The sequence below is a fragment of the Ochotona curzoniae genome, unplaced genomic scaffold (assembly GCF_017591425.1).
Source record: "Ochotona curzoniae isolate NIBS_2020 unplaced genomic scaffold, NIBS_Ocur_1.0 contig_291, whole genome shotgun sequence".
In the NCBI taxonomy this organism is placed as follows: Eukaryota; Metazoa; Chordata; class Mammalia; order Lagomorpha; family Ochotonidae; genus Ochotona; species Ochotona curzoniae.
Window position 1 is genome coordinate 15,095,901 of NW_024465649.1, and position 27,267 is coordinate 15,123,167.

General features: G+C 43.4%; 1 protein-coding gene across 1 annotated transcript in view; it reads left to right on the forward strand.

Annotated features, from left to right (window-relative positions):
• Positions 1-27,267, forward strand: part of FAF1 (Fas associated factor 1) — a 387,496-nt gene that overhangs the window by 11,137 nt on the left and 349,092 nt on the right. Inside the window, exon 2 of the mRNA XM_040978567.1 lies at positions 17,170-17,238. Within this exon, the coding sequence (XP_040834501.1) occupies positions 17,170-17,238 (69 nt within the window). The remainder of the gene's footprint in view (positions 1-17,169; positions 17,239-27,267) is intronic.

A 27,267-nucleotide genomic window follows, 5' to 3' on the forward strand; every position in this document is an offset into this window, starting at 1 on the left:
AATGTCAGATTTTTCAAAAATTGCCCCAGATTTCTCATTTGACATCTTTTACCTCTTTCTGGTCCTTAGTAAAATAGTTTGTTTGCTAAATGTAGCTGTTCTCTGGGATTGTTTCATCTTGTCCAGTTTCTTGGTAGTGCTGAGGATGGTAGGTGCGGAAGGTGGTGTGATCATGTTCTGAAAATTCAGTATTGTACCATGACAGTTTTTGAGCATGTTTCTTTTTTTTCCCTAGCAGCCACCTGTGACCAGCTTGTTGCTTACAATGTTCTATTTGGCAGTAAGGAGTAATTCTGCAGTTATGTGAATTCACTTGATTGATTGATAAGGTACTGGATGATGAGGATAATGACCAGTTGATTGAGCATACTGCTTGCTGAGTCTACCAGGTGGACGAGGGGTGCAAATCGGGTTTGTGTAGACTTTATGAAAATTTCCTTTACAAGGATGGGTTAAAGAGTTAGTTTAACCCAGTGGTTAATGAGTAGTTTAACCCACATGCCTGTGTCTCATACAGAATGCCTGGCTTTGGTTCTTGGCTCCAGCTCCTAACTTAAGTTTCCTGCTAATGTAGACCTTGGGAAGCAGCATGGCTCAAGTAGCTGGTTTGGAGACTTGAGTTAGGTCCCTCGTACCTGAGTTTGGCCTCTGCCATGAGCTGTTGGTACATTAGCGACGGAACCAGTGGATGAGAATTCTATCTGTTGTCCTGTCTCTCACATTGATAAGAAAATAATAACACGTTAAAATTAGTAGCCAGACAGACACTCCCATATAGAATTTGGGATGTGTGATTCAACTGATGTGCCATACACCTGTCACTAGAATTTTATAAATGATAAAATTGCCTGAGATTTTTTTCCTATGGGTTAAGGCAATCTCATTGTTTCTAGAATATTTTCTTGGGCTAAGTGGAAAGTTGAATGTAGAAATTTAGGAGCTGGGGGCCAGTGTGGTAGCACATCATGTTAAGCTTTTGTCTGCAGCATTGGTATCCTGTATCGACATTGGTTTAAGTCCCAGCTGTCTAACTTCTGATCCAGCTCCCTGCTAATGCACCTGGGAAAGCAGTAGAGATTGGCCTAAGTCTTTGGGCCCTGTATCCATGTGAGAGACCTGGTGAAAGCTCCTGACTTGGTCTGATGCAGTCCTGGCTATTGCAGCCGTTTGGGGAGTAAACTAGCGGATAGAAGATTGATTTCTCTCTCTCTCTCTCTGGCTCTTTTAACTAAATAAAATCTTTTTTTAAAATCAATTAATTATTATTTTATGATACAGTTCTGTGGACTCTGGGCTTACCCATCCTCCCCCAACCCTCTCTTCTCACTGATTTCCCTTATATTATTACAATGGTATAGTTCTTTAAAAATAGTCATATCTATCATTATGCTGTTTAAATGTATTGGTATTGTAGGTACAGACAATAGCAGAGAGTCCAGCATCCTATTATCAAGATATATTTAACAGTTTCATTGGGAGTCCATTTTTGATTTGAAAGTAGAGATGTATACTGCATTGTATTTTAATAGTTTTTTTTGTAAAAAAAATAAATAAAAACAAAAACAAAAAGGAATTGTAACAGGTATCCACCTGGCTTCATCAGGTATTCAGGTAGACCCTGATGGTTTATGGGATTTCTTTATCTTATTTGGACATGGGTCTATAGGAATGTGATTGAAATTAATTCTGAAGATTGACTTCATCCTTCTACTTGGAGTCCTAATGATAGTAATTTTAATTAAATGATGTATGAGACAGATTGAGCAGATAAAATCCAGATATCTGTCATTTGGGTTAATCAGAATGATGCAGTGGCATGTTCCCTGGCCAAGATGGCTGCAAGTGAGGAATGGATCTTGTTGGAACACAGTTTTTTCTCTGTATCTATTAGATTCCTCTTATCTTATGAAGAGAGGCACTGGTTGTTCCAGACTGTGTTTTCAAGAATGTTTTATTGGGTCCAACCAACTTGATATGTTTTTCCAGATCAGAAGGCAAGTGGCTTAGAGCCTGGAAGATGAAGATACTAGGAGACTGAAAAAGTAAATGACAAATGGAATAAAAGGTTAAAAATGAGGAAAAATATAGATTTCAACATAAGCTCTATCAAGTTCAAGACACTTTCATAAGTTATGAAATTAAATATAGCTGAGGGTTTGGGTAGTTTTTCCATGTCAGTGCAATCTTTGTTACATTATGAACTAAAGAAAACTAGCTGCTCCTTAAAGATATTTTTATGATTAAGAAACAAAGAAGTCAAAAGGAGCCACTTCAGTATTGAAAGATGGATGCTGAATGATTTTTTATTGAAACTCGTAGGAAATTACTTTGGTTGGATGAGAGGAATGAACAGGAACATTGTTACGTTGGAGACAGACTGTCTGTTGAAGCTTTCTCAGGAATTTTTCTGCTTAGTTTTGGCTTTCAAAATGTTCTAATGAGGAGGTGTTTCCCTCTTTGGTCTCTTAGATCATCAAGGAAAATGCTTGAGCATAGCAAAATCCATGACCTTTGATCCTCGGTGGTCTGTTTTTGTATGGACTGGATCACTTCCACTTCTTGGTAATCATTACTTTGGTTGTACTTTGTCTTCAGGATGACCATGTTTCGTTTTCTGTTGAAATTCTTGAACTTTTTCAGGATCTCGAACCTGTTTGTTTTAGATTTCCGTTAAGAGCTGTGCTTTTGCCTGCAGCTGATCTGGACACTATAGTTTTGGCACCATTGGGTGCCAAATCTGCTCCACTTTAATGCTTCAGTCATAGTTGTGTAAGCTGAACCAGTTGAGTTGTCTAAGATGGCTATTTCTGCTGTTAATCATTGGTCCTCTTCAGTTAGGGCACAAACAAGATTCATTTTCCCTGCAAGTTGGGGTAGATGGTCTGCCATGTGGGATTCATATTCAGTGCTGTCTCATCCCTTGCTAAAGTGAGTGTCCAGACATGAGTGTGTGGCACAGCCAGTAAACCAACACTTGGGATACCTACATCCTACATCAGAGAGTGCCTGGTTTGAATCCTGATGTGCTCCTGATCCACTTTCCTGTGAATGGGCTAGAAGGCAGCAGATGGCTCATATACAAGGGAGACCTAGATGGAGTTCCCAGGAGCCTTACCCAGCCCAGACTGTGCTGATCATTTGGGGAGTGAACCAGCAGATAGAAGATCTGTCTCTGCCTCTCTCTCTGCCTTTCAAATAAACGAATAAATCTTGGTGGGGTGAATCCCAACCTGTCCATTTATAAACTGCTGATTTTGTGGGAAATTGTTGCCATAAAAGTACCAGTGATTTCACTATTTTAATGTTAGTATAATACTTGTTTTTGCTTTGGTTTCAGTAGAATTAATTTTGCTCTGATAGAGGGTGCTTTCCTAATTTTTTTTCTTATCCTTCTTAGTACCTCAATCTAGTTTCTGTTGTGACATGTTGTAGCAAGTTAATTTTGAAGTCCCCAATGTTGAAGTCTACGTATAGTTTTTACATAATATGCATTTCCATGATTTTTTTGTAGTCCTCCCCATTCTTTCTCCCTCCAAAAGCTAAGGGCAAGCCCACTTAATGTCCTTTGTAATAATTCATGTTTCCTGAGCTCAAGATGTCTTTCTGGTGTTATATCTACTGCAGGTGCAGTTATCACCTGGCACCCTGTGGACTTACCACCGCCCTATGAGAAATGGTCTGAGCAACTGATGTGAAAAAATGCCTGTACTCAGGCTATTGTTAAAGCTTTGCATGACAAAAATATTTTGTCTTTGACCCAGAGATGCAATGTCTTCCTCCAGTATCTGTAAAATTGTAACGACTAAGTAGGGTGAAATACTAGCTGTTTTGTTCTTTCTACCCTCCAAGGTAGGACAATCCAGATCGTTCTTGATTTCACAGATTGACGTTAGAGATACTAATTATAATAGCTGCTGCTAGCATACTCTGAACATTTTCCTTCTGCTGAACTCTATCGTAATGGTATTCTTCAGCTAGTCTGAGGTAGATATTATTTACTTACATTTATTATGAGAAGAAAGGAGTGGTTTAAAGAGATTAAATAATTATGTAATTATAATGAGTTGTGGGGCTGGAATTGGAATTCAGGTCTGTTTTACTATCAAATAGTAAATCTCATATGTCTGTGTTTCTCAAATGGGTATGCTAAGCAGTGCTTATACTGCGTAATACCACAGCTGTAAGCAGATGCCTAGGCTGCCTTGTGCCTAGGCAAGTGTTACCACTGCTGGGAGAAAAGCAGCTATATTGTTGGTGAGCATTCTGGGACTTGTTAATGCCAAATTTGTGTTTTAATTATACTTGTGTGTCAACATAGTTGCTTATTTTTTTAAAGATATATGTTGGGGCAGACACTGGCATGCCGACACACAGGTCTGGGGACCTCTGTTTTGTACATGGGACCCATGTTGGTGTGTGTTGGAAGACTGGGCTTGGGGACCTGCATGCTCATGAGCAAGGGGGTTGTGGATTGCTCAGGGAAGCAGATTTGGGATGTGTGGGAGGAAGTACCACTGAGGGAGAGCAGTACAGGTAAGGAATAACTTCTGGGAGACGTCTACCAACCAGGTACTGTACTTGCAGGTAGATTAAGGGGCTGAGACTGGGGTGGTTTGGAGGAGGGAAACTAGAGGATCTTGTTGGGACAGACCAGTGCACCTGCCCATGTGGGTGACCTAAGCTAGGCTAGTTGGAATCAACCACTACCCACTGGTATACATGAAAGCTAGGACTGGTGGGCTGGCATGGCAAGGCTAGACCATAGTATCTGCCAGTGAGTGTTGGAACAGGGGATAGATCATGCTATGCTGGGCACACAAGAGAACCAGGTTTGGGGGCAGATTATGTGGGGGTTATGTGCACTTAACCTTTCAGGATTGCAGTACCTGCTGATTTGCACAAGAGCTGGGGACGGTGATGGGCCAAATGAGGCATGATCATGGAACTCACCAACACTCATGGAAACTGGTGTTGGGTTCAGGCTGGGCTGGTCCAGGCTACAATATCTGCAAGTGCACCTAAGAATTGGGTATGGGGTGTGCCAGGCCTCAACATCTACCGGCACACACAAATGGTGAGACTGGTGGTGGGCTATGCCAGGTAAGGGCCTAGCACCCATTGGCACATGTGAAATCTGGATCTGGGAGTGGGCCTTGTGGGGAAACTTGGGGCACTCTCCTGATGGGCTGTATCTCCTTCTGGTGAGCACATGAGATGGGGGCTGGGTGTTGGCCAGGCTGGACAGAGCTGATTCACTTGTCTGCAGGTGTGTGGGTTGGTTCTGGGGTAGGGGGTAGTGGACCAGGCAGGGCCAGACCAGCCATAACTTGCTGACATGCACAGGAGCTAGGATGGGTTGTGGGGTTTGCTGGGCTAGGCTCTCACACCAACCAGTTTGCATGAAAGCCAAGGATGGGGACAGGCTGGGAAGAACTAGGTTGCAGCACCCACCAGTGAGAGTTGAAATTCGGGGCAGGCCAAGCTAAACAGGCTGCAGCATTCGATGGCAAAGGCCAAGACAGGGAATAGGCTCTGCTGGGCTGGGTCAGAAAAACCTCTGGCATATAGGCAATCTGTAGCTAGGAGTGGGCTTGGTAGGGGAGATAAGGGGCTGTCCCAGCTGGACTGTAGTTTCCACTGGTGAGTGTGGACTGCCAGCATGGGGGTGACTAACTGGGTTTAGCATGGCTGCATCATCCTTCAGCATGGGTGTCCCCGACTGGGCTAGGCTCTAGCACCTGCTAGTGTTCAAGAGTCAGAGTATGTGAAGGACAGGCTTGCCTAGATCTTGGCACCTGTTGAACCATGTGAGAGATGGGTCTGGGGGTGGGCCAGGTGGGGCTGAGCTGTAGCACCCACTGATAAGAGCTGAAATGGATGTAGGGCAGTTGGGCAAGGCTACTGTAACTGCTGGTGAATGCCAGAACATGAGGTGGGCCAAGTCAGGCTGGACCAAGCCCTTAGCAGTTTGTGTGAGATCCTTGACTGGGAGGTGGCCTGATGGAGGAGCTTGGGATACTCCTCTGTCGGTCGCAGTCTCTGCAGGTGAGTGTAAGAACTAAGGCTAGGAGCAACTCAGACCAGGCCAGGTTGTAGTACCTGTCTGCATACATGTGGGTCAGCTCTTGGGGAAGGCTTGCCTGGGTCATTTCATAGCATCACTGACACAAATGAGAACTGACAGGGTGTGGGACAGGCCACGTTGAACTGCAACACCAACCAGTTCACATTAGGGTCAGGACTGGAGGCTGTTCAGGTTGGGCTAGACTGCAGTTCCCACCAGCATGAGCTGGAACTGGTGGCAGGCTGGGCAGAGCCCAGGATGCAGCACCTGCTGGTGCTAGTGAATATGAAGTTAAGCAGGCCATGCTGGACTGGTCTGCAGCACCTGCCAGCTCATAAGACTCCTGGGCCGGGGTGAGAGGGGCAGTGGTGCTAGTCCAGTAGATCTGCAGGGGTTCCCTGCTGGTTCACTGCTCCTACTGGTGAGTATGAGAGCTGGGTCTGGGGACAGGCCAGGCTGGGCAGGGGTATAAAACCCATTGGCCTGCATGTGGGTGGGGTTAGGGGAGAGGCAGGTTGGGCTAAGTGACTATATCCACTGGTGTATGCATGAACCAGAGTAAATGCTGGCTGATTGGACTTTGCTGCAGCATCAGCTGACAAGTGCTGGGACTGGGGACAAGTCAAGTCAGGCTAGACTGTAGTGCCATCTGGGAAGTGCAAGATCCATGACTGGGATTGGGTCTAGTAGGAAAACTGTGGGTACCCCTCTGATGGGCTGCAGCTCCCACCTGTGGTTATGAGAACTAGGGCTGGGGGGTAGGACTGGCTAGACAGGTTATAGAAGCTGCTAACATAAGTGTGGGCTTGGTAGTGGGGTCAGTTGGGCGGAGCTAGGCCACAATACCCATGGGTGTGTACAGGAGCTGCATGGGATATGAGTAGGACAGACTGGCCTAGTCCACTGCATATAGTGGCATGTGTAGGAACTGGGGCTAGGGGGACAGATGTGGTGGGGGCTATTGGGGGTCACTCTAGCTGGGCTGGGCCGAGTGTATATGGTGGGCAGTGACGGGGTTGGCTGCTACATCCATTGGTTTATGTATGAGATGAGACTGGGGACAGAACTGACCAGGGGACTACAACAACCAGTGTTTGTGTAGGCAGATTTAGGTGACAGACTGATCTGGTCTCCCCACTGGTTGGCACACACAGGAGTTAGGTCTGAGGTTGCTGCAGTTGAGGCTCCTTTGGGGAGTCATGAACTGGACCGCTGGACTCAAAATTCCAACCATGGGGAAAATCACAGGATCTGTGGTGTGACCATGGAGTGCATCTGTCAGAATTGGCCCTCCTTGGTTACCGAAGCCTGTAGTGTAAATGGCATGCTCAGATGCACATGGGGGGCATGACAGTCAGTTCATTGAGGCCTGCAGAGTACATTTAGTACCATGGCAGAAGATAGAGGGCAGAACAAATTGGACAGTTCTTCTGGCCAAGCTTTTACAGTGAGTGGATGAATGGCGCCTCTAAGGTAGACTGTGTGAGACAGTGGACCTTGAGAGGATTTCCTCATCCTTGGAATCACGAAGTCAGAACTATCGAAACCACTTAAACAGTACCCTTGGAATATGCTCCACATCGGGGACCCTGGGATGACATTGGGTGTCATCTCCATCCCCCACCAGCCCCAGGCACTAGTGTGTTTAGGCTGCTGGGAATGGCCCTTTCCCTTTCTCTCCCTCCTACCCCCAGATACTGAAAGAAAAAAATTGGAAGCAATTGTCTTATCCACTTTCCCACATTCATTGACCTTCCCCTCCCCCCCGTTGGTGGTCCATGTGGGCATGCATTCTTCTCAACTGCGTGAACATGATCAAAAATAAATTTCTTTAAGAAAAAAAATATATGGAATATATGTCTCTTTGTAACAATGATTTACTAGAATAATTTAATAAGAGATGTGGTTTAATAAGATTAAAATTATGAAGTGCATGTAAAATTTGTGGGAATTTGCAGTAGAAAATTATATTTTAAAGAAGGATATAGTTTGCTTCTCTTTGGGTAGCTTTTCCCCCTTCTCCAATGGGGGAACATGTTTCATTTTTCTGTTGTTATGATGTAGTAGTAGAAAATTCTGATAGTACTACTGTTTATCATGCTGCCTTGTTTTGATTTACAGAGGAAAAGACAGGCAGATCTTCCATCTGCTGGTTCACTCCCCAAGTGGCTGCAAGGCTGGAGCCAAACTGATGCAAAGCCAGTATCCAGGAGCTTCTTTGGGTTCTGCCACATGAGTCTAGGGTCCAAGACTTTGGGCCATCTTCTGCTTTCACAAGCCATAGCAGGGAGCTGGATAGGAAGTGGAGCAGCAGGGACATTAACCAACGTCCATGTAGGGTACTGGTGCTTGGAGGTGGAGAATTATCTAGTTGAATTATTGGAATGGTACCTCATGTTGCCTTTTAAGAAGCACGTTAAAACTGCTTTGTCCCCAGTTGTAGACAACTGCCTATATTGCCTAGGCTGTAGCACCAATCCATGCTGTGAGAAAAGCAGCCAGTAGCTGGCTGGCACTCTGTGCCTGGTCAGTGTCAACTTTGTGTTAACTATACCATTATGGTATACTCTGGTTTCTCTTTAGATTGTATAAATCTTGCCTTTTACTATACTAGCATGGCAGCATAATTGTTTATTACACTTCCTCTCTTTTTTAAAATAAGTGAGAAGGCAGGAAACTGACTAAGACATGCCACCTGGGTCCCCAGGTAGGGGAGGGGCTGCTGAGGGGCTGCCTAAGGAAGGGGTCTGGGAGTGTATTGGAGTGGGAGTTGATGAGGGCATGTTTGTCATGAAAGGAATGATTTCTGGAGTCTTCCACAGACCAGGCTACTGCACTCACAGCAGGGGCAGAGGAACTGAGATGGAGTGGTTTAGAGAGGGGAAACCAGAGGGTATGTTTGGGTCAGGCCAGGGTACTTGCCTGTGTGAGAGACCTGGGCTGGGCTAAACAGCATCACCTGCCACCCACTGCTCCTTGTAAACCCTGGGGCTGGGGAGCATGCCTTGTTGGGCTAGACTGCAGTATCTACTCACAAGTGCTGGAGCAGGGGTGGGGCACATCAAGCTGGGCCACAGCACCCACCAGAATGTGAGAGAACTGGATCTGGAAGCAGATTGTATAGAGGAATTGTGGGTTTGTCTCTTTGGGACTGCAGCATCTGATGGTTTACGTGGAAAGCTGTGGGTTGTGATGGCCCAAGCCAGGCTGGGCCATGGAACTTACCTCACAGGAACCCACCCGACACTCATGGTGGCTGGGGTTGGGAAGAAACCAAGTGGTACTAGGCTGCAACACCCTCTGGCATGCAAGGGCTGAAACTTAGGTTAGACCATTCCAAGCAGGAATGTGTGAGATCCAGGACTGGGAGGAAGCCTGGTAGAGGAACTTGGAGAATTCCCCTGCTAGTCCACAGCTCCCTTGGGGTAACACAGGAGCCAGACTGGGGGCGAACAGACCAGGCAAGGCTGCAGCGTTTGTGAGCTGGATCTAGGGCCAGGCTGGGCTGGGTCACAGCTTAGCACCTGCTGGTACATGGGAGAGTCAGGACAGGGTGTGGGCTATGCCTGGCTGGGCTGGGCTGTAACACCCACCAGTGAAAGTTGAGACTTCAGTTGGGCCATTCCAGGCTGAGTCAAAACATCCACGAGACCTGGGGCTGGGAATGGACCTGGTTGGGAAACTCTGGGGTCTTCCTTGCTGGGCTGCATCTCCAACCGATAAGTGCAATAGCCAGGGCTGTGAGTAGGCCAGGCTAGGCAAGGCTACTGTACCTATTGACATGCATGTGGTCTGGGGGTAGGCCAAACTGGGCCGGGACCTGCACCTGCTATTGCTTGTGAGAGCCAGAATGGGTGTGGGATAGGCCAAACTAGGCCATGCCACCTGCTGGGTCACATGAGAGCCGAGTCAGGTGGTGGACCAGGCTGTGTCACCCGTTGGTGAGAGCCAGAATGGGTGCAGACCAGTCATGCTAGGCTGTATTACCCACTGGTGAGTAACAGGACTGGGGACCAACCATGTCAGTCTGGACAACAGCATCTGATAGCACACAAGGGATCAGGGCTGGGAGCAGGCCTGATAGGCGAACTTGGGGAACTATCCTGCTAGGCACAGCTCCCTTTGGTGAGTGCAGGAGCCGGGGCAGGGAGCAGGTTAGGCCAGGCTGGGCTGCAGCCCCTGTTTTGGCACATGTGTGAGCCAGTTCTTGGAACCGGCCAGGCAGGGTCAGTTCACATCACATACTAGTGTTTGAATGTGAGCCAGGATGGGGTGCAGGCCAGGCTGAGTTGGACTGTAATATCCATCAGTTCACATGTGGGCTGGGGGTGTGTCAGGCTGGGTTAGGCTGCTACACCCATGGACCAGAGCTGGGACTGGGTGGACCGGGCTAAGTCAGGCTGTAGTATCTGCTGGCGAATGCCAAGACTGGGGGTGGTCTTCTCAGTCTGGGCTGCAGCACTTGATGGCACACACAAGACCTGGGGCTGGGAGTGGGTTAGATAGGGGAACTCTGGAAACTCCCTTGGTAGGTTGCTGCTTCCATTGGTAAGTGTGAGAGCTTGAACTGTGGATGGGCTTGGTCTCAGGGTGGGCCAGACTTTGCTAGGCTTCTGCACCCATTGACATGCACAAGAGCCAGAATGGATGTGGGCCAGCCAAGCCAAGCTGCAGCACTAGCAGACATACTGGAACTGCATGCAAGTCATGTCTTGCTGGACCGCAGTGCCTTCTGGCAGGTGCAAGATCTGGGGCCAGGAACAAACATGGCAGGGGAACTGCTGGCACTCCCTTACTGGGCTGAACCTACTGCTGGTGAGCACAAGAACCATGGTTGGGGGTGCGGAGGCTATACAAGGTGGTAGCACCTGCCGGTATATGTGAGGGCTGGTCTGGGGAGCAGGTCAGGCTCAGCTGAGCTGCAGCATCACCCATGATAACGATGGGAGCTGGATAGAAGGTGGGCTTGGCCAGGCTAGGCTGTACTAGAAGCTGGTACTTGCAAAAGCTGGATCTAGGGGTAGGCCTGGTGAGGGCTAGTGGGGGGGGGTCACCCCAACTAGGCTGTGGCACCCATTGGTATGCCTAGGGACTGGGGTGGGCTTGCTGGGCTGGGCCACAGCACCTATTGGCTTGTGTGAGATATTGGGCTGAGGCAGAATGGTCCAGGCTGCTACAGCTACCAATTTGTGTGGGTGAAAGACTGAACCTGACCCTGTACTGGCTGGTGCACTTGGGTCAAATTTAGGGCCCAGCATGATGGCAGAGTTGCTAAATCCTTTCCTTGCACATGGCAGGATCCCATATGGGCATCGGTTTGTGTCCCAGCTGCTCCACTTACCTTCCAGCTCCCTACTTGTAGCCTGGGAAAGCAGTAGAGGATGGCCCAACGTCTTGGGATCCTGCACTGGTATGGGAGACCTGGAAGAGGCTCCTGGTTTCAGATTGGCTCTGCTCTGGCTATTGCAGCCAGTTGGGGAATGAACCAGCAGATGAAGATCTTTCTCTGTCTTTTCTTCTCTCTGTAGATCTGTCTCTCCAAGAAAAATAAACACCTGAAAAAAGTCAAACTTAAGGTCACTCCTGGCGAGTTTTCTTGGTAGTCTCCCTGAACTAGACCATTAGACTCGGACACTGGCCATAGGGAGAATCACAGCATGTGTTGTACAACCTTGGAGTTGTCCAATGTGTATCAGGACTGGGCCTCCTCAGTGGCTGATGCCATGTAATGTATAACATGTCCAGTTACACATGGAGGACATGACTCCCAGCTCATCTAGGCCAGCAAAGGACATGGAGTACCTCATCAGAGGATAGAGAGGCAGAGGGCAGAAGAGGTGCAATTCTCCTGGCCAAGCTCTGTAGCATGCTCCTGGTCTGTGGCTGCACTAAGGCAGACTTTGTCCACTGGTAGACCTTGCAAAGATTTTCTCAACCCTGGAGCAACAGAATCAACAGTGTCTCAGGGTTATTGAAAACACTCAAGTTAACACCCTCAGAACTCTCTTTCCCACGTTGGGATCTCTGCACGTCAAGAAAGGAATATCTCTCATCCCTGGTATTGATGTAGTTTAACCAGAAGGAGTGGCCCTCTTTCCCCTCCCTGCGGACACAGGAGGACAAAAGCAAAGAAGACTGAAACATGTTCCACCCACCTTCCACCTTCCACCATACCTGACCTGCCGCATCCTAATCAGGTCCTCTTTTGTCTCAATGAATTTGACTACTGTAGCACCTCTGATAGGTGGAGTTATAGAGTGAGATGGGGAAGTTATTCTCCCATGTGGGAGGCGGTAGGTCACCCGATACTTGGTTCATCTTGAACAGTTTTTCCTGGGCACATGAGCAGGGAACTGGCTGGGAATGGGGCAACTGGGGCTTAAACTGGGGCTCATATGGGATGCCGGTGTTTCAAGGGGCTGCTTAACTGGCTGTGCTACAATACTGGCCCCTCTGTTTTTTCTTTAAATTTATTATTTATCTTTTTTGATGATTTTTACGTAACTGATTAGGGTATAAAGGGTCAAGGGCTACAGGAAGGTAGGTGAGACCATTATTTCCACAATCTCTTTTTTTCTTCCTGTAACGAGGGAAAGGGGAGAGATAAGGGGAGAAGCCACACCCAACTTCCCAACTGCCTCTGCATCCTGGGATGGGGGACAGTTACCTAATTCTATCCCAGGGTTGTCGATGTGGGACATGCTCTGAGGGTCATGCTCAAGAGGTTTTGATAGTTCATCAGTTCTGAATTACTGCTGATCATGCCAACTCCAACCAGAATCTACTGGTTGATATAGTCCACCTTAGTCTCCATTTGTCCAGGTATAAATCTTTTCTGAGATTTATTTTTAGTGGAAAGGGGTGTGTGTGTGTGTATGTGTATGTTAGAGAGAGAGAGAGGAAGAGAGAGAGAGAGATGTCTTCCATCTGCTGGTTCACTCCCCAGATGTCCTCAACAGCCAAAGCTGAGCTAATGCTGAAGCAAGGAGTTTCTTCTGGGTTTCCCCCAAGGGTATAGAGTCCCAAGGCTTGGGCTAGAAGCTGAGCCTGTCCAAAGCCAGAAGCCTGGAGCTAGGAACTTCTTCTGAGTCTCCCATGTAGGTGCAGGGTCCCAAGGACTTGGATCATCCTCTGCCTCTCTCAGGCTCAGGCGATAAACAGAGAACTGGAGGCCTAGTCCGATTAAAGTGGGTCAGCTGGGACACAAACTAGTGCCCTTGTGGGATACCAGTGCTTGAAGGTGGAGGATAGCCTGTTGAGCCACAGTGCCGGCCTCATTCAAAGTTATGTAGAAATGCTATAGTTTTCAGTTTGTAGTGATGATTAAAAAACTATGTAAAAAATTTTTTAGCATTTTGAAACCATGTAATTGTTAATGGAATACAAGTTGATTTTAATGAGCATAACTGCATGTTGGAAAAACTAATTGATCTGTGATAAGACATCTTAGAATTAAAATAATTAATTTTAATTGTCTGTTCACTTGCACCTCATCCCTTTGGAACCCTGGTATTTTCTTTCTTTTGATTACATCAGTTATGTTTTTTTGAGAACAATACATCTTAACCCTGTAGGTGCAATTCTAATGTCAAGTAGAAACCTCCCCACATCATGAAGTGAATAGCTAGATGAAAAGAATATAGATTTAGATTATTCTCACATAGATGTTATTAATGAGAAATGGAAGTAGAGAAATATACAGCAGACCGTGAGTATGTCCATATGTTCTACATCTTTTAATGTAGAAATTAAATCTTTAAACTGAAACAATATATAGTGGAAGTGATATAAATTCTTTCTGAAATCCAAATGCAGACTTGAATGCTTATGTCTATCTGTACATAATATATGTGATTGTATAGTTCTACATTAAATATATATATATAGACACACACATGTGTATATGTATATATATTACACACAGACCATCCCCAATTTAGGATCATTTAACTTAACATTTCTTGACTTCAGGATGGTGTGAAAGTGACATATATTCAGTAGAAATCTTACTTTGAATTTTTAATTGTTTTTAATTTGAAATTTCCTTTTTAGTGTTGTTTATATAGTTGAGATGGATGTGCAGTCATGTGGGCCTCCAGTTAGGGTAGGAGTGTCAGGTATAGAGGAAGGTAGGTAAGATGCGTGCTTCAGTTTTTTTCCCCCTCTGTCTGCAGTGGAGAAGACGGAGGGACTACTCCTTGCTGTCAAACTACATCAGTTTCAAGGGATGGGGATGTTCCTTTGATGACACGTTAAAGATCCCAATGTGGGGAAGATTGTTCCGAGGATATTACTTGAGTAGTTTTGACAGTTCTGTAAAGTTGTTGGCTTTGTTGCTCCAGGGTTGAGAAAAATCTTTCTAAGGTTTTTTTTTTGGTTGACTAAGTTCACCTTCGTGCATCCACCCAGGAACATGTTGCAAAGCTTGGCCAGGAGAATTGTCCAATCTGTTCTGCTTTCCAAACTCTGACGAGGCACTCCACATCCTCTGTTGGCCTACATGAGCTGACTGTTATGTCTTCCATGTGCCTCTGGGCATGCCATTCACTGCATAAGGATCAGCAGCTGAGGAGGCCCAGTCCGTTATATGCACTCCAAGGTGGGACAACACATCCTGTGTTTTTCCCTGAGTAGAGCAGTCTAAATGGAGAGTCCTCCAAGAAACCTCACCAGGGGTGACCACAGACTTGACTTCTTATGTGTGCCAGCCAGTGCAGGGTCAGGTGCAGTCTGTCACCTGTTCCAGCCAATGCATATACCAATGGATGCAGCTGCCTGGTTAGTTCCTCCATAGCCCCATCTCATGTGAACTGGTGGCTGCTTTGGTCCAGTCCAGCCAGCCTGCCACAGACCTGGTTCTCATACATAGCAGTGAGTGCTGCAGCCTTGGCAGGGAAACCTCCATCAGCTTGCCCCCTCCCCCACCAGGCCTATTCCTGGTCATGATTTTGAGCATGCCAGGTTCTGCTGTAGCCTAACCCAGCTCTCCTGCACATCCATGGGTTCTGTGGCTTAGCTCAGCCCAGCCCACCCCCCAGATTCAGCCCAAATGTATGCCGGCATGTGCCACGAACTTATTTAGCTAGGCCTGCCACCAGCCCTTGTCCTCGTACTCAACCAAGGGAGGTACGACCTAGCAGGGAAATGTTCACTGTTCCCCTGCCAGGCATGTTTACAGCCCTGGATCTTATGCCTGCCAGTGAGTACTGTGGTCCAGCCTGACATTACTTACAGTTTGAGATGGTCCACCTCTAGTCTCGGTATTTGCCAACAGCTGCTACATCTGGCTTAGCCCGACCTACCCCCAGTGCCAGCTCTGACTGATGGGTGTGCAGCCTGGCCCAGCCTCAGCCCTAATGTGGACTCGTGGGTGGTGATGTGCTACCAGGCCTCTTCTGCACCCTGTCCTGGTTCTTGCTCGTGCCACTGTGTGATGTGCACTGTCCCAGCATGGCTCATCCCTAGTCCCTGCTCACACATGTGCCTATGAGTGCTGCTCACTGTAGTTAATGCTTAGGGGAAGTAATTTGTTCTAGATTTTATAACTTGTAAATCCAGATTGTGATCTGACTCCAAAGTTGTACTCTTCTGTCACACTGAAAATTTTTTCTTTCTTTCTTCCATTTCTCTTTTTTCCTCCTCCTCTCTCTTCTAGCCATCTGGTCAGCTGTCTGTATGTCCGACTGTCTGTCAATCCACCCATCTTAAATGTTTAATAAAAAGAATTACAAAGAAGCCACAAAAAACCCTTAATCTCACAGAAGACAATATGCGTAGAAGGACGTTGTGACTCTAGAAGATTAGCGAGCACAGGATTACAATTGATAGGATAATATTTGTATGAAAACAGCTGAATGGGTACCATTTGTATAGCTAAATGAATATCATTTGTGTGAGAACAGCTGAGTGGACAGCATGTGAATGAGAACACTTGGTGGAAGATACAAAAGAGTTCCAAACAAAAATATACGAACAGCTGATGTTTCAGTTGTGATAAGTCAATACTTCTTCCCTTATCCTATATGACCCTCCGTGTATAAAGTCTGATGCCCCTAATAAACTTTGGCTTTCGACCATCAGTCAGAGTCCGTGCATGCCGCAAGTTGTTTGCGACAAATATGAAAAAGAATTTACGTGCTTCCCAAGGTTGTGATGTGTAGCATATTTTATTGAAACGGATCCTTTATTCTTCATTATATTGGAAAATTTCTCACTGAAAAAGTTGGAAGAAATTTTTATTCAGAGCATTCTGTAGGAGCTTTACTGTATTAATCATTCTTACATTTCTAAGGTATATATAGAGTATGCAGTTTTTCCCAACTTGTCATAATATCTGTTTTTCCCTGCATTTTTAAGGTATTTTAAATTCTTTAAGAAGTTTTACAGCTATTGATAAAAGTAGAATAAAAATTTAAAGAGCAAATGGGAAAATGTTTAAGAGTAAAATACTTAGGAAATGCATGTAAAGTAGACTATTTCTTGTTTTTATTATTTATTTATTTAAGCCAACATGTCAAAATTATTTTAATGTGTATTCAGAAGAAAAATTGAGATAGTTCATATTTAATCTTGTTTTAGATCCAAACCAGTGTATATTTTATAATACATCTTAACTTAGTAGAACCGCATTTCAAAGATTTATTAGCCATGTATATCCAGGTTTTTTTAAAAGTTTACTTATTACTTTTTATTTAAAAGAGTTACAGAGAGGAAGAGGGAGGGAGATAGAGACATCGTCCATCTACTGGCTCAAATGGCATCAATGGTGAGAGCTGGGCTGGCTGAGTTTAGGAGCCAGGAGTTTCTTCCGAGTCTCTATGTGGATACAGGGTCCCACAGACCTGGCCTGTCCTTTGTGGCTTGCCCAGGCCAGAAACAAGGAGCTGGATGGGAAGTGGAGCAGCCAGGACTTGGCAGGAGCGCCCATAGAGGATGCAGTGCTATAGACAAGGTTTTACTTGCTGTACTACAATGGTGGCCCCAGAAGTGTTAGACTTTTCATGTCTTAACTGTCTTAACTATTTGGTCTTAAATTACATACTGTGCCTTTTACAATTATCCTCATTTCTAAAATTATGTTTAAATGCTTTTTTGTTTGCTTCTAGGCATGTACTGGCATTGAAAACATTGATGAAGCTATTACATTGCTTGAACAAAATAATTGGGACTTATTGGTAAGTGCTTTTCTCCATCAACATCAAAATTTATGAATTTTTGAATACTTTTAATATTCCTTATAAATGGTTCTGCATACCATAGCTTATTTGCAACTCTAAATGAACAAATCTGAATTTCACATCTAGAGTGTGAAGTTCATCTTTAGTTAAGTGTTTATTTTCCCAGTTACTACTTTTCCAGATATCAGGGTTCATCTTCCATTGTGACATTTTGATGGACTTGTGTGTTCTTTGTTCCAGTCGTATACACTTATGGGTGTTGTGCTTAGCTCTGCCTACCCCATCTATGACCCAGTCCATGCCGATGGGTGTTGCCTCCTTGTCCAGCCTGGCCTTTCCTCAGCCCTGACTGTCATGTCCACCAGTGGGAGCTGCAGCTCAACAGAGGAGTGTCCACAATTTCCCTACTAGTACTAGTCTAGAACTAATTCAGTTCTGGACCTTGCACGTTTTATAGAGAAAGGAGAAACCAAGAGAGAGAGGTCTTCTGCCTACTGTTTTACTCCCCAAATGGCCACAATGACCTGAGGATGCAAGGTGAGGACTTTAAACACTAGACTACCACGCTGGTCCCTGTCTGAGTGCATTTTGTGTTTAATCAAATTGCCACAGACCAGGAAACCCAAGAGCGGTGGCTGGCATCTGGTGATTGCTTGCTCCTGTTTTGTAACATTGTAGATGAGACAATGCTAGCATACCAGGGAGAGCTCACTTTATAACAAAGCCATTCTCTGGGTAACTCGTGAATGAATTGTTAGAGAGAACTCCCACGATCCAGTTACCTCCCTGAGATTCTGCCTCTTGAATACCGTTAGTACAGGATTTGAGGGATTGTTTCTAACCTATGAAATTTGTAGGACACATTCAAACCTTAGCACTAATTTGAAAAGTGCACTGAAGATCAGTAAGATACGGGATCTCTTTTCCATTATGTATATTATAACCAGGAATCAATAACTTTCTGAGGAATAATGACTTCAGATATTTTATAGATTTTTCTGTATAAGTAGTAAGTATTCCTTATGTAAATATAGGCTAAGCCTAAGTATTCTTGTCTTTAATCTCTTTCCTGGACCCTGCATATTACTTTTGTTGTCTATGTTACTGAGTACAAGGAGTACTCTCTCACTTTGTGTTTCAGATACTTATATTGGGGTGACTGCAGTTATGTATTCTAAAGTTCTGAGAACAAAAAGTGACTTGAACTTTAATCCTTTTGGGAAGCATCTTGGTCTAATGTTTTACTTTACACGAACCCTGTAGCTTTCCCATACTTCCATCTAATTCAGACTGTAGTCATATTTTTATATTGTTCTGCACTTTTAATTAAGAGAAGTTAAGGACCATTGGAATTCAGATTCCTTCCTTAAAGATGAGTGCTTTCCATTTAAACCCCAAAAGGTAAGTACATAAAGAATTATTGGCAATGAATTAAAATATTTTATCAGATGTCCGCTTTATTTATTGAAACTTTTGTTTATATATTTGAAAGGCACAGTTATAGAAAAGGGAGAGAGATAAATCTCCCATTTTCTGGTTTACTCTCTAATGGGTTAAGGTGTGAAGGTTAGGCTGGGCCGAAGCAGCCAAGAACCAGGAGCTTCATCCATATCTCCTGCTTGGATGCAAGGGGTTCATATATTCGGGCCATCTGCTGCTTTCCCAGGTGTATTTGCAGGGAACTAAAAGGATGGCCAGGATTTACTGGCACCCATATGAGATGCTGGTGTTGCAGATTGGTGGGTGGCCAGCCCCTAGATGACAGCCTTCATACATGACATCATCTTGCATAATGACTACAAGTTGTAATCTGGATCCCAGAAGTAACTCACTGCTAGTATAGAATTTAGGTCAAGAAAGAGTGAAAATCAGTATGGCTTTTGTAATTTTGCATAATAAAATATTAGACAACTAACCATAGTGGTTAATAGCTTGAATTAATCTTAAGAACCCTGAGTTTGTAAATCTCTTGTCATTAGGTTATTGAGAATGGCCTTGTCCAGTTTACATTTCTCTGAACTGCTTGAACTTCCTCATGTAGATTAAAAGGTTGAGATTAGATTATTAAATGATCCTGTGCTACATGAAATATTTTTGAAAAATTTATTTTGCCTGTCAGAATCTAGCAAAAGAATCCAATTGTGAATAATAGCATGAAAAAAATTTTGATATGATTTTATGAATTTGAAACATTGGGACTGGTAGTTAAGCCCCTGTCTGCAGTATCAGCATCCTGTATGAAACTGATTGAGATCTGGCTGCTCCACTTCCCGATCCAGGTCCTAATTAATGTCTTGGAAAGCAGTGGGGTCGATGTGTCCATTTAGAGGGTGAACCAGAGGATGGAAGACCTCTCTCTCCTTTTTCTCTGTGTCTCTCCTTGTCTTGTTACTTTGGCTTTTACTAAATATATCCTTTTTTAAAAAAGTTTGAACATTGCACACATAACATTTTATGTAGTCCTTTTATAAACTTTATGACTTAAGTAATGGCAGAAGACGGTGTGCTGCTACTTGTTTCACTGGCAGTTTGTTCTGTGTATATGAAACTTTTTCTTATTTATTTATTTGTTTATTTATTTATTTTTGAAAAGACAGATTAACAGAGAGAATGAGAGACAGAGCGAGAAAGTTCTTCCATCCACTGTTTCATTCCTCAGATGGCGATGACAGCCAGAACTGGACCCATTAGAAGCCAGATGCTTCTTCCTGGTCACCCACAGGATTCTAAGGACCTGGGCCATATTCACCTGCTTTCCCAGTGTATAAACAGGGAGCTAGATTTAACGTGGAGTATGTAGGACACGACCTGGTGCACATAAGGGATGCCAGTCCTTGGAGGTAGAGGATTAGCTACCTGAGCTATCACGCTGGCCCCTGGCACTCTTTCAGTGAAGTAACGTTTCTTGTATTTTCTAGCAGATCCAGGGAAAGGTTTTTTGTTTGTTTGTTTGTTTGTTTGTTTGTTTTTGACAATTTGATGCTGAGTGAAGTAAAATGAAAGTAAACATTGATTTAACTGTACCACTTCCTAGCTACTCTGTGCTCTTAGGAAATTATTTTTGAACTTTGCATTTAAATTCTGTGCTAGTTTACTACATGTGCCGCTGCTGATGTTGTTACACTGAAGGACTTTGGTGAGAGTTAGTTGCATTTATTCTTAACTGCATCTGAAAACCTAAGACAAAAATGAACCAGATAAGCATACGTATTTCTGTGTAGTCCTTGAATTTCTGGTTTTTGTTGATAATTTTGTATCAGGAGTTGCTTACAGTAAAGTCATGCACACTGAAGGCTTAAAACCAAGGAAAGTAATGCACATACTCTGGCATGTGTTAAGATTATTGAGTTGCTCTATGACATTTCCATTGCCAACGATCACTTTTGAAGAAACACATCTTAACCATTATTTTGAAATTCCATGTAATAGTTTCTTTTACTACCCTGCTCAGGAAATGGCTGTAGAGGCCCTCAGATATGTCATGTTTTTCTACTTTATTCAGGGTTATGAACACCTGTGGTTTTATGAATGAATAGTCTAACCAGTGACATGATGAGTCTGTCCTCATCAGAAGGCAGCCAAGATTAAGCACTGCCCACCATCAGTGGCCATCAGACACTGGCCTTATTTGCACAGTTGCCTTCTATGACAAAAGACAAGTTGCTTTGAAGGGCTATCTCATCATATCTGTTTCTCCTCACTTTCTGTAACTTTCTTTGTTTCTTTTCCCCTAAGGGACTGTAAACCCATTAGAGAATGTTTTAGTTTCCCAGCTTTTTTCCTAAAAGATATCACACCTCTTACTGTGTTCTCTTACTTTGGTGCTGGGAATTGTGTCAAATGGTTTGTTTGCTTTACTTTATGTAATTTTTATAGCAATTCCAAAAGGCAGATGGATAGGCATTAACTGTATTTTCAAAGTGAGAAATGGAGGCCCAACAAATAGCTGTTACTGGGCTAAAGCTATTTTTGAACCCAGGTCATTCAGCCTGTAAGGAATTTTCATAACTTTAAAGTTTCAGTATATAATGATCAGATTTTAATATGTATCAAATATTTATTTCTTTGTTTGAAAGGAAAAATTACAGAGAGAAGGAGAAACAGAAATATCCGACTGCTGGATTACTCCCCAAATGGCTGTGATAACCAGAGTTGGGACAATCCAAAGCCAGGTGCCCGGTACTTCCTCCAAGTTTCCCACATGGATACAGGAATCCAAGGACCCAGGCCATCCTCCAGTGCCCTCCCAGGCCACCAGCAGGGAGCTGGATCAGAAGTAGAGCAACTGGGTCATGAGCCAGCGTCCATATGGGATGCCAAGTGTCTCAGATGGAGGATTAATGTGCCATGCCACGGAAATGGCCCCTATTTACCAGAATTTTTCTGTGCAATATACTTTCCATAGCTATTTCCTTTTTTTCTTGCTAGCACACAGTTAATTTCACATTGTCAAGTGAAAGAGCATTTACTATAGTTGCATAGTGGTACTCTGCTATGTTTATGCTTTGCTTTCAGATAGATCCTAAGGTTTTGGAAAAAAAGAATTATGTTTCTTATTGATTTTATCCCTGGTATATGGTAGTTGTTTAATAAATGCTTGTTTGAATTTATTAGCAAGTTTATTTTTTGACTTGTTCCTTCTCTACTTTTCCTTATATGCTGAACATAAAAGGTTTGAGGAAATAAAAGGGATACTCCAGATTCCCAAGAAATAGTAAAGAACAGGTTTCGGTATCTCAGGAATAAAATTTAGATGGTATTCACTTTTTGGGGTTTTTGAAAGAAATACTTTTCCCAAGTCTTTGGTTTGTAATCTAATTCTAAGCATCTTATGCAAATCTCTTCTTCCCCTAATTGTTTTGATTGGGCTATTCTACCTTAAGGAAAACTCATTGTATAATCTAGCATATTTGAGAATTTTGGCCAATTTTGCTTCTCAGGAGAAAACTTAGGGCAGTAAAAGGCTACTGCTATTTAGAATAATTAAGCAGGAATGAAAGAATTGTTTTCTGTGTTTCAAAGGAACACTTAAATTCATACAAACATGAAATTTTCAGTATACTCAGTTTACATTAGTCAAATGAAAACTGAGATTTACATTTTTCCTCAACTGCAAATTAATTATTCACATTAGATTTTGTGCTATGTATTGTTTTACTTTCCTTTTTAAATACAGTCTAGTTCTAGGATTGTGAGGAGTCTTTCACAGTTTCATGAAATGTGTATTATGAGAAAGCTATTAATGAATTTCAATTTTTTTGCATCAAAATAATATTAAATTTTCTATGAACTTTTTTGAAGTACCTTATTATTACATGAACTAAACATCTCTTTTCCAAAGATCTCTGGTAGGTAAAAGTTTAGAGGCTTTAAGATCTAACAGAAATGTAGTGAGTTAATAACCTAGCAGGAAATGATGTTGCCTGTTTATGCGTTTTGAAGACATGGCCAATACAAAGTAATCAGTCCTCTATATCTGTGGGTTCCATATTTCCCAAACAGCAGCAGTGCTGATCCAAATCTATGAGCCAGGAGCTTCTTCCAGGTCACCCATATGGGTACAGGATTCCAAAGTCTTGGGCTATCCTCTACTGCTTTCCTAGGCCATAATCAGAGAGTTGGATCGTAAGTGAAGCATCTGGGACACAAACCAGCGCCTATATGGGATGCTGGTGTCACAGGGCAGATAATTAAACTGTTGCACCACTTCACCGCCAAGCACAAATACTTTTAAGTGTGTTTTGCTAATTTTCTTCTGCTATCATATTTAATTGCCAGATGGTGAACTTATGTTTATCACCATTTTGGAAACAAGAATGGATAAGATTAATACTGGTAGAAAGGAGCCAACCTATAGCTAGGCTCCTACTGCCAATCTTGTGCAGTTCAGGTTCTTGTTTTCCAAGAAAATCTGCAAAGTGGCATTTTGTCATGCCTTGAATATGTCATACCTTTGTGTTGTGATAGCTCAACCAGAGTGAGGAGAGTAGAAAGCAAAGACATCTGTTGCTTCTGGGAAGGATATAAAGTGTGGGAGATTTCTGGTGCGTTGTGGTAGGTCATAGTGGGATGGCAGTGTTTTTTACTAGGTTCTTTGTGACCCCTCTCACTCACTGAAGTGTTTTTCTTACAGGTGGCATATAGTTAAATCTTATTTTCTGGGCAAAACTTAAATTTTTTTCCTTTTTTAAAAGACTTATATTATCATTATTACTATAAATGAAGATTTATAGAGTGAAGGAGAGACAGAAAGATCTTTCATCTGCTGGTTTACTCCTTAAGTTACCTCAATGGCTGGAATTGAGCAAATCTGAAGTCAGGAGCCAGGAACTTCTTCCTGGTCTCCCATAAGAGTTCAGGGTTCCAAGGCTTTGGGTCATCCTCTCCTGCTTTTCTAGGCCACAGGAACAGAGCTTCTTCTGTTTAAATATGTTATTTCAAGTGTGTGTGTGTGGAGGGGTAATGAATGAAGTGAGTGGTTCACTCCCCAAATGCCCAAAACAACTTGACTAGGCTAAAGCCATCCATCTGAAGCTCATTCCATGTCTCACATGTGGTTGACAGGTACCCAAGTACTGAAGCCATCATTTACAGCCTCCTAGGTTCACTTTTGCAGAAAGTTGGATTTGAAGTGGAGTTTGGACTCAAGCCCAGGCACTCTGACATGTAATACAGGCATTGCATTTGGTGTCTTAACTGCTGTATCAGACATCTACCTCTACCTTAATACTTTCATTAAACATCTCTTGATATCTGGCTTTTGATTCTAGTTATTTCCATTTCTTCTAAAGATCTTAAGAAAAATTTAATAGCTTCTGTGAGAGACAGAGAGATGGAGAAGGAGACAGGGAGACATTTCTTGTCTGGTGATTCACTCAACAAATGCCCACAATAGCTGAGACTGAACTCAATCCAGATCTGAGGGCATAGCAGGAGACCAGTTCCTTGAGCCATCACTGCTGCCTCCCAGGGTCTGCACTGGCGGGAAACTGGACTCAGGAGCCGGAGAATGGTATTGGACTTTCACATTCTGATATGCAATGTGGCTATCTCAATTGCTAGGCCAAATGCCTGCTCCTAAAAACTAAAAAACATTGAGAGAGAAAGTTATGTTTATTGTATTTATTGTGTTTAGCATAATGCGTTCATTCACAGACACACATACTGTGAATCTTTAAATCTAGCTCCTTAACGAATCTTTTATCTCAAGTGTTTATCATTTTTGTGGTGATGGCGGTTGATTCCATTGATTCATTTTTCAGGACCACAATATATATTGTCATTAACTATGCTTTCGTGCTGAACAGTTGATCTGTTGAGCTTATTCCTCATATCTAACTGTAATTATGGGTACTTTCATCACTATCTCTGAACCGTTCTCCCACACCCAATTACCCTGACTTTTGTAGATTCGCATACATGTGAGATCACATGGCATTTCTTTCTGTACATGACCTGCTTTATTTAACATAATGTCCTCCAAGTTTATCCATGTTGTTGTAAATGATATGTTTTCTTTCTTTTTTAGTCGAATGTTATTCTATTTTCTACTTCAGTTTCTTTATCCATTCATCTGTTGATGGGCAATTAGGTTGATTTCATATCTTGACTCTTGTGACCAATGCTGCATTAGATATCACTTTAACATCCTGATTTCATTTCCTTAAAAACAGCTATTTTGAATTCCTTGTCAGGCAGCTTATATTTAATCTTTATTCTTTAGGGTCAGTCACTGGTGCCTTATTTTGTCCTGTGGTGGCATCATGTTTCTTGATCCTTGTGATCATGCTTTGATGTCTGTGTGTTGGAGAAATAGATTCTTAGTCTATGTAGTCTTTGCACTGTAGCTTTGTTTGGGAATGCCCTTCAGTAATCTGTTCAGAGATTCTAGGCAGCTCATACTGGGGTGTTCCTAAGCCTGTGAGTGCTGTAGCCTTTCAAGTGCTGACGGTTGCATTCATTCCAAGACTCTTGAGGCTAATACAGTAGTGGTGTATGCTTAAACCTGTTTGCTGAGACCAGCCTGCTGCTGTGGGTTATTTAGAGTCCAGGGACTCAGTTGTCAGCGTTGGGAGTTGGGACTCAAATCTACTGTGCCAAGCGTACAAGTTTCTGTTTTGGCCTTGGTAGGCAAAATGGACATCAAGAAACTCTTTGTCAGTGGGTATGTGCTGGATTTTACTGTGGTCAACCTGGTATTGGTGTTCAACTCCCATACTTGCCTTCTGTCTCCAAATGGAGGTTGCTTCATGCTGGGGAAGGGTGACATGGATAATGTGACACTGGGTTTCCATGGGGCAGACACAGTCATGTGGTACACTAAGCCTTTGCCTGCAACATCAACACTCCATAAGGATGCCAGTTCTAGTCCGAGCTGCTCCACTTCTAATCCAGCTCAAATGTTTTGCTTCCAACTCGGCTTGCTGCTGATACAGCTTGGAAAGCAGCAGAAGGTGGCCCAAGTGCTTGGGCCCTTGTACCATGTGTGAGACATGTAGCTTTCAGTTGTAGATCAGCCAGGCTCTGGCTGTTGCAGTCATTTGGGGAGGGAAACAGCAGATGGCAGATTCTCCCTTTCAAGTAAAAATGAATAAATCTTAACAAAACAAAATGAAGTGAAACAAAACTGGGCTTCCTACCCTTTTTCCAATCCGTTTTCTTACTAATAGGCTATAACCAGTACTGTAATCAGGTGCCTAGCTTCCTTAGCTCTTGGGAGAGTTTTCATGCTTGGGCAGTTACACTTTACATGATGTTTCTGAAGGAGGACAATCACTGGAGTGTCCCATTCTATCATTTTGCCCTGCTCTTGAAGTCATTTTTTGTTAATTGAGTAGCTATTTTTTTTAAAAGGAGAATCAGAATTTAAAAATAAGTTCTGGTATAGAAAAGTTAAAGTTCATGCATAACGTTTTTATTTTTCCAAGTCTGGATCATAAATTTTTTCCATGAACTTAGTTGCTTTTCAAAAAAGTTATTCAGTATTCCAATTATTTTGAAATAAAATTTTTTTTTGCCATACACATATATATATATACACATTATTGTGTATACTCACATACTGATGAGTGATGAAAAAATTAAGAGGTAAACGATTGTTTAATTTTAAAATGTTGCTTTGCTTCTGTTTAAAAAGAAGCAACCTTGGGGCAGCTTTGCGGCATAATGGGTTAAGCTATCACTTGTGACACCAGCAATCCCAATGGATGCATGTTTTTTTTGGCTCAGGCTGTTCCATTTCTGATCCAGTTCCCTGCTAATGCGTGTGGGAAAGAAGCAGAAAATGGCCCAAGTGCTTAGGTTCCTGAGTTGATGTGGGAGACCTGGAGAAAGCTCCCAGCTCATGGCCTTGGTCTGAGCCCAGCTCTGGGAGTTGGCAGCCATCTGGGAAGTGAACCAACAGATGGAAGATTGATCTCTCTCTCTCACTGTAACTCTGCCCTAAGATATATAGATGGATAGATAGGTAAGTAGAATAATAGATAAGAACATAATCAGCCCTGATACTGGTAGGTTTTGAAGTTCTTATCAAAAGTGCCTGATGTTGGTCAAATGACTGTCTCCATATCCTGGCACTGATTCAGTCTGATAGCAATTCAGTCTGTTCCTGCCATACAGGAGGGAAAATGGAAGCATTGACCTCACTCACCTTTGTCCCCAAACCCCACCACCCTCTCCATATTAACTGGAGGCCCACATGAGGTCTGTTACACCTCACCTTTATGATAAATATTAAAATAAATTAGACAAGTAAAAATGGAGTAACTTATATAAATACCGCATGTAGCTTAATGCTTTTAAAAATATTTGTTTATTTATCTGAAAGGTAGAGTTATAGAGGGATGGGTAGGGGAGAGAGAGAAAGAGAGTGAGCGAGGGAGAGAGAAAGAGATGTTTCCCATCTGCTGGTTCATTCCCCAATATTAGCTGGGGATGGGCCAAGCTGAAGCCAGGAGCCAGGGATTCCTTCTGGATCCCTCCCCATGAGTGGCAGCGGCCTGGATGCTTGGGCTGTCTCCCCTGCTT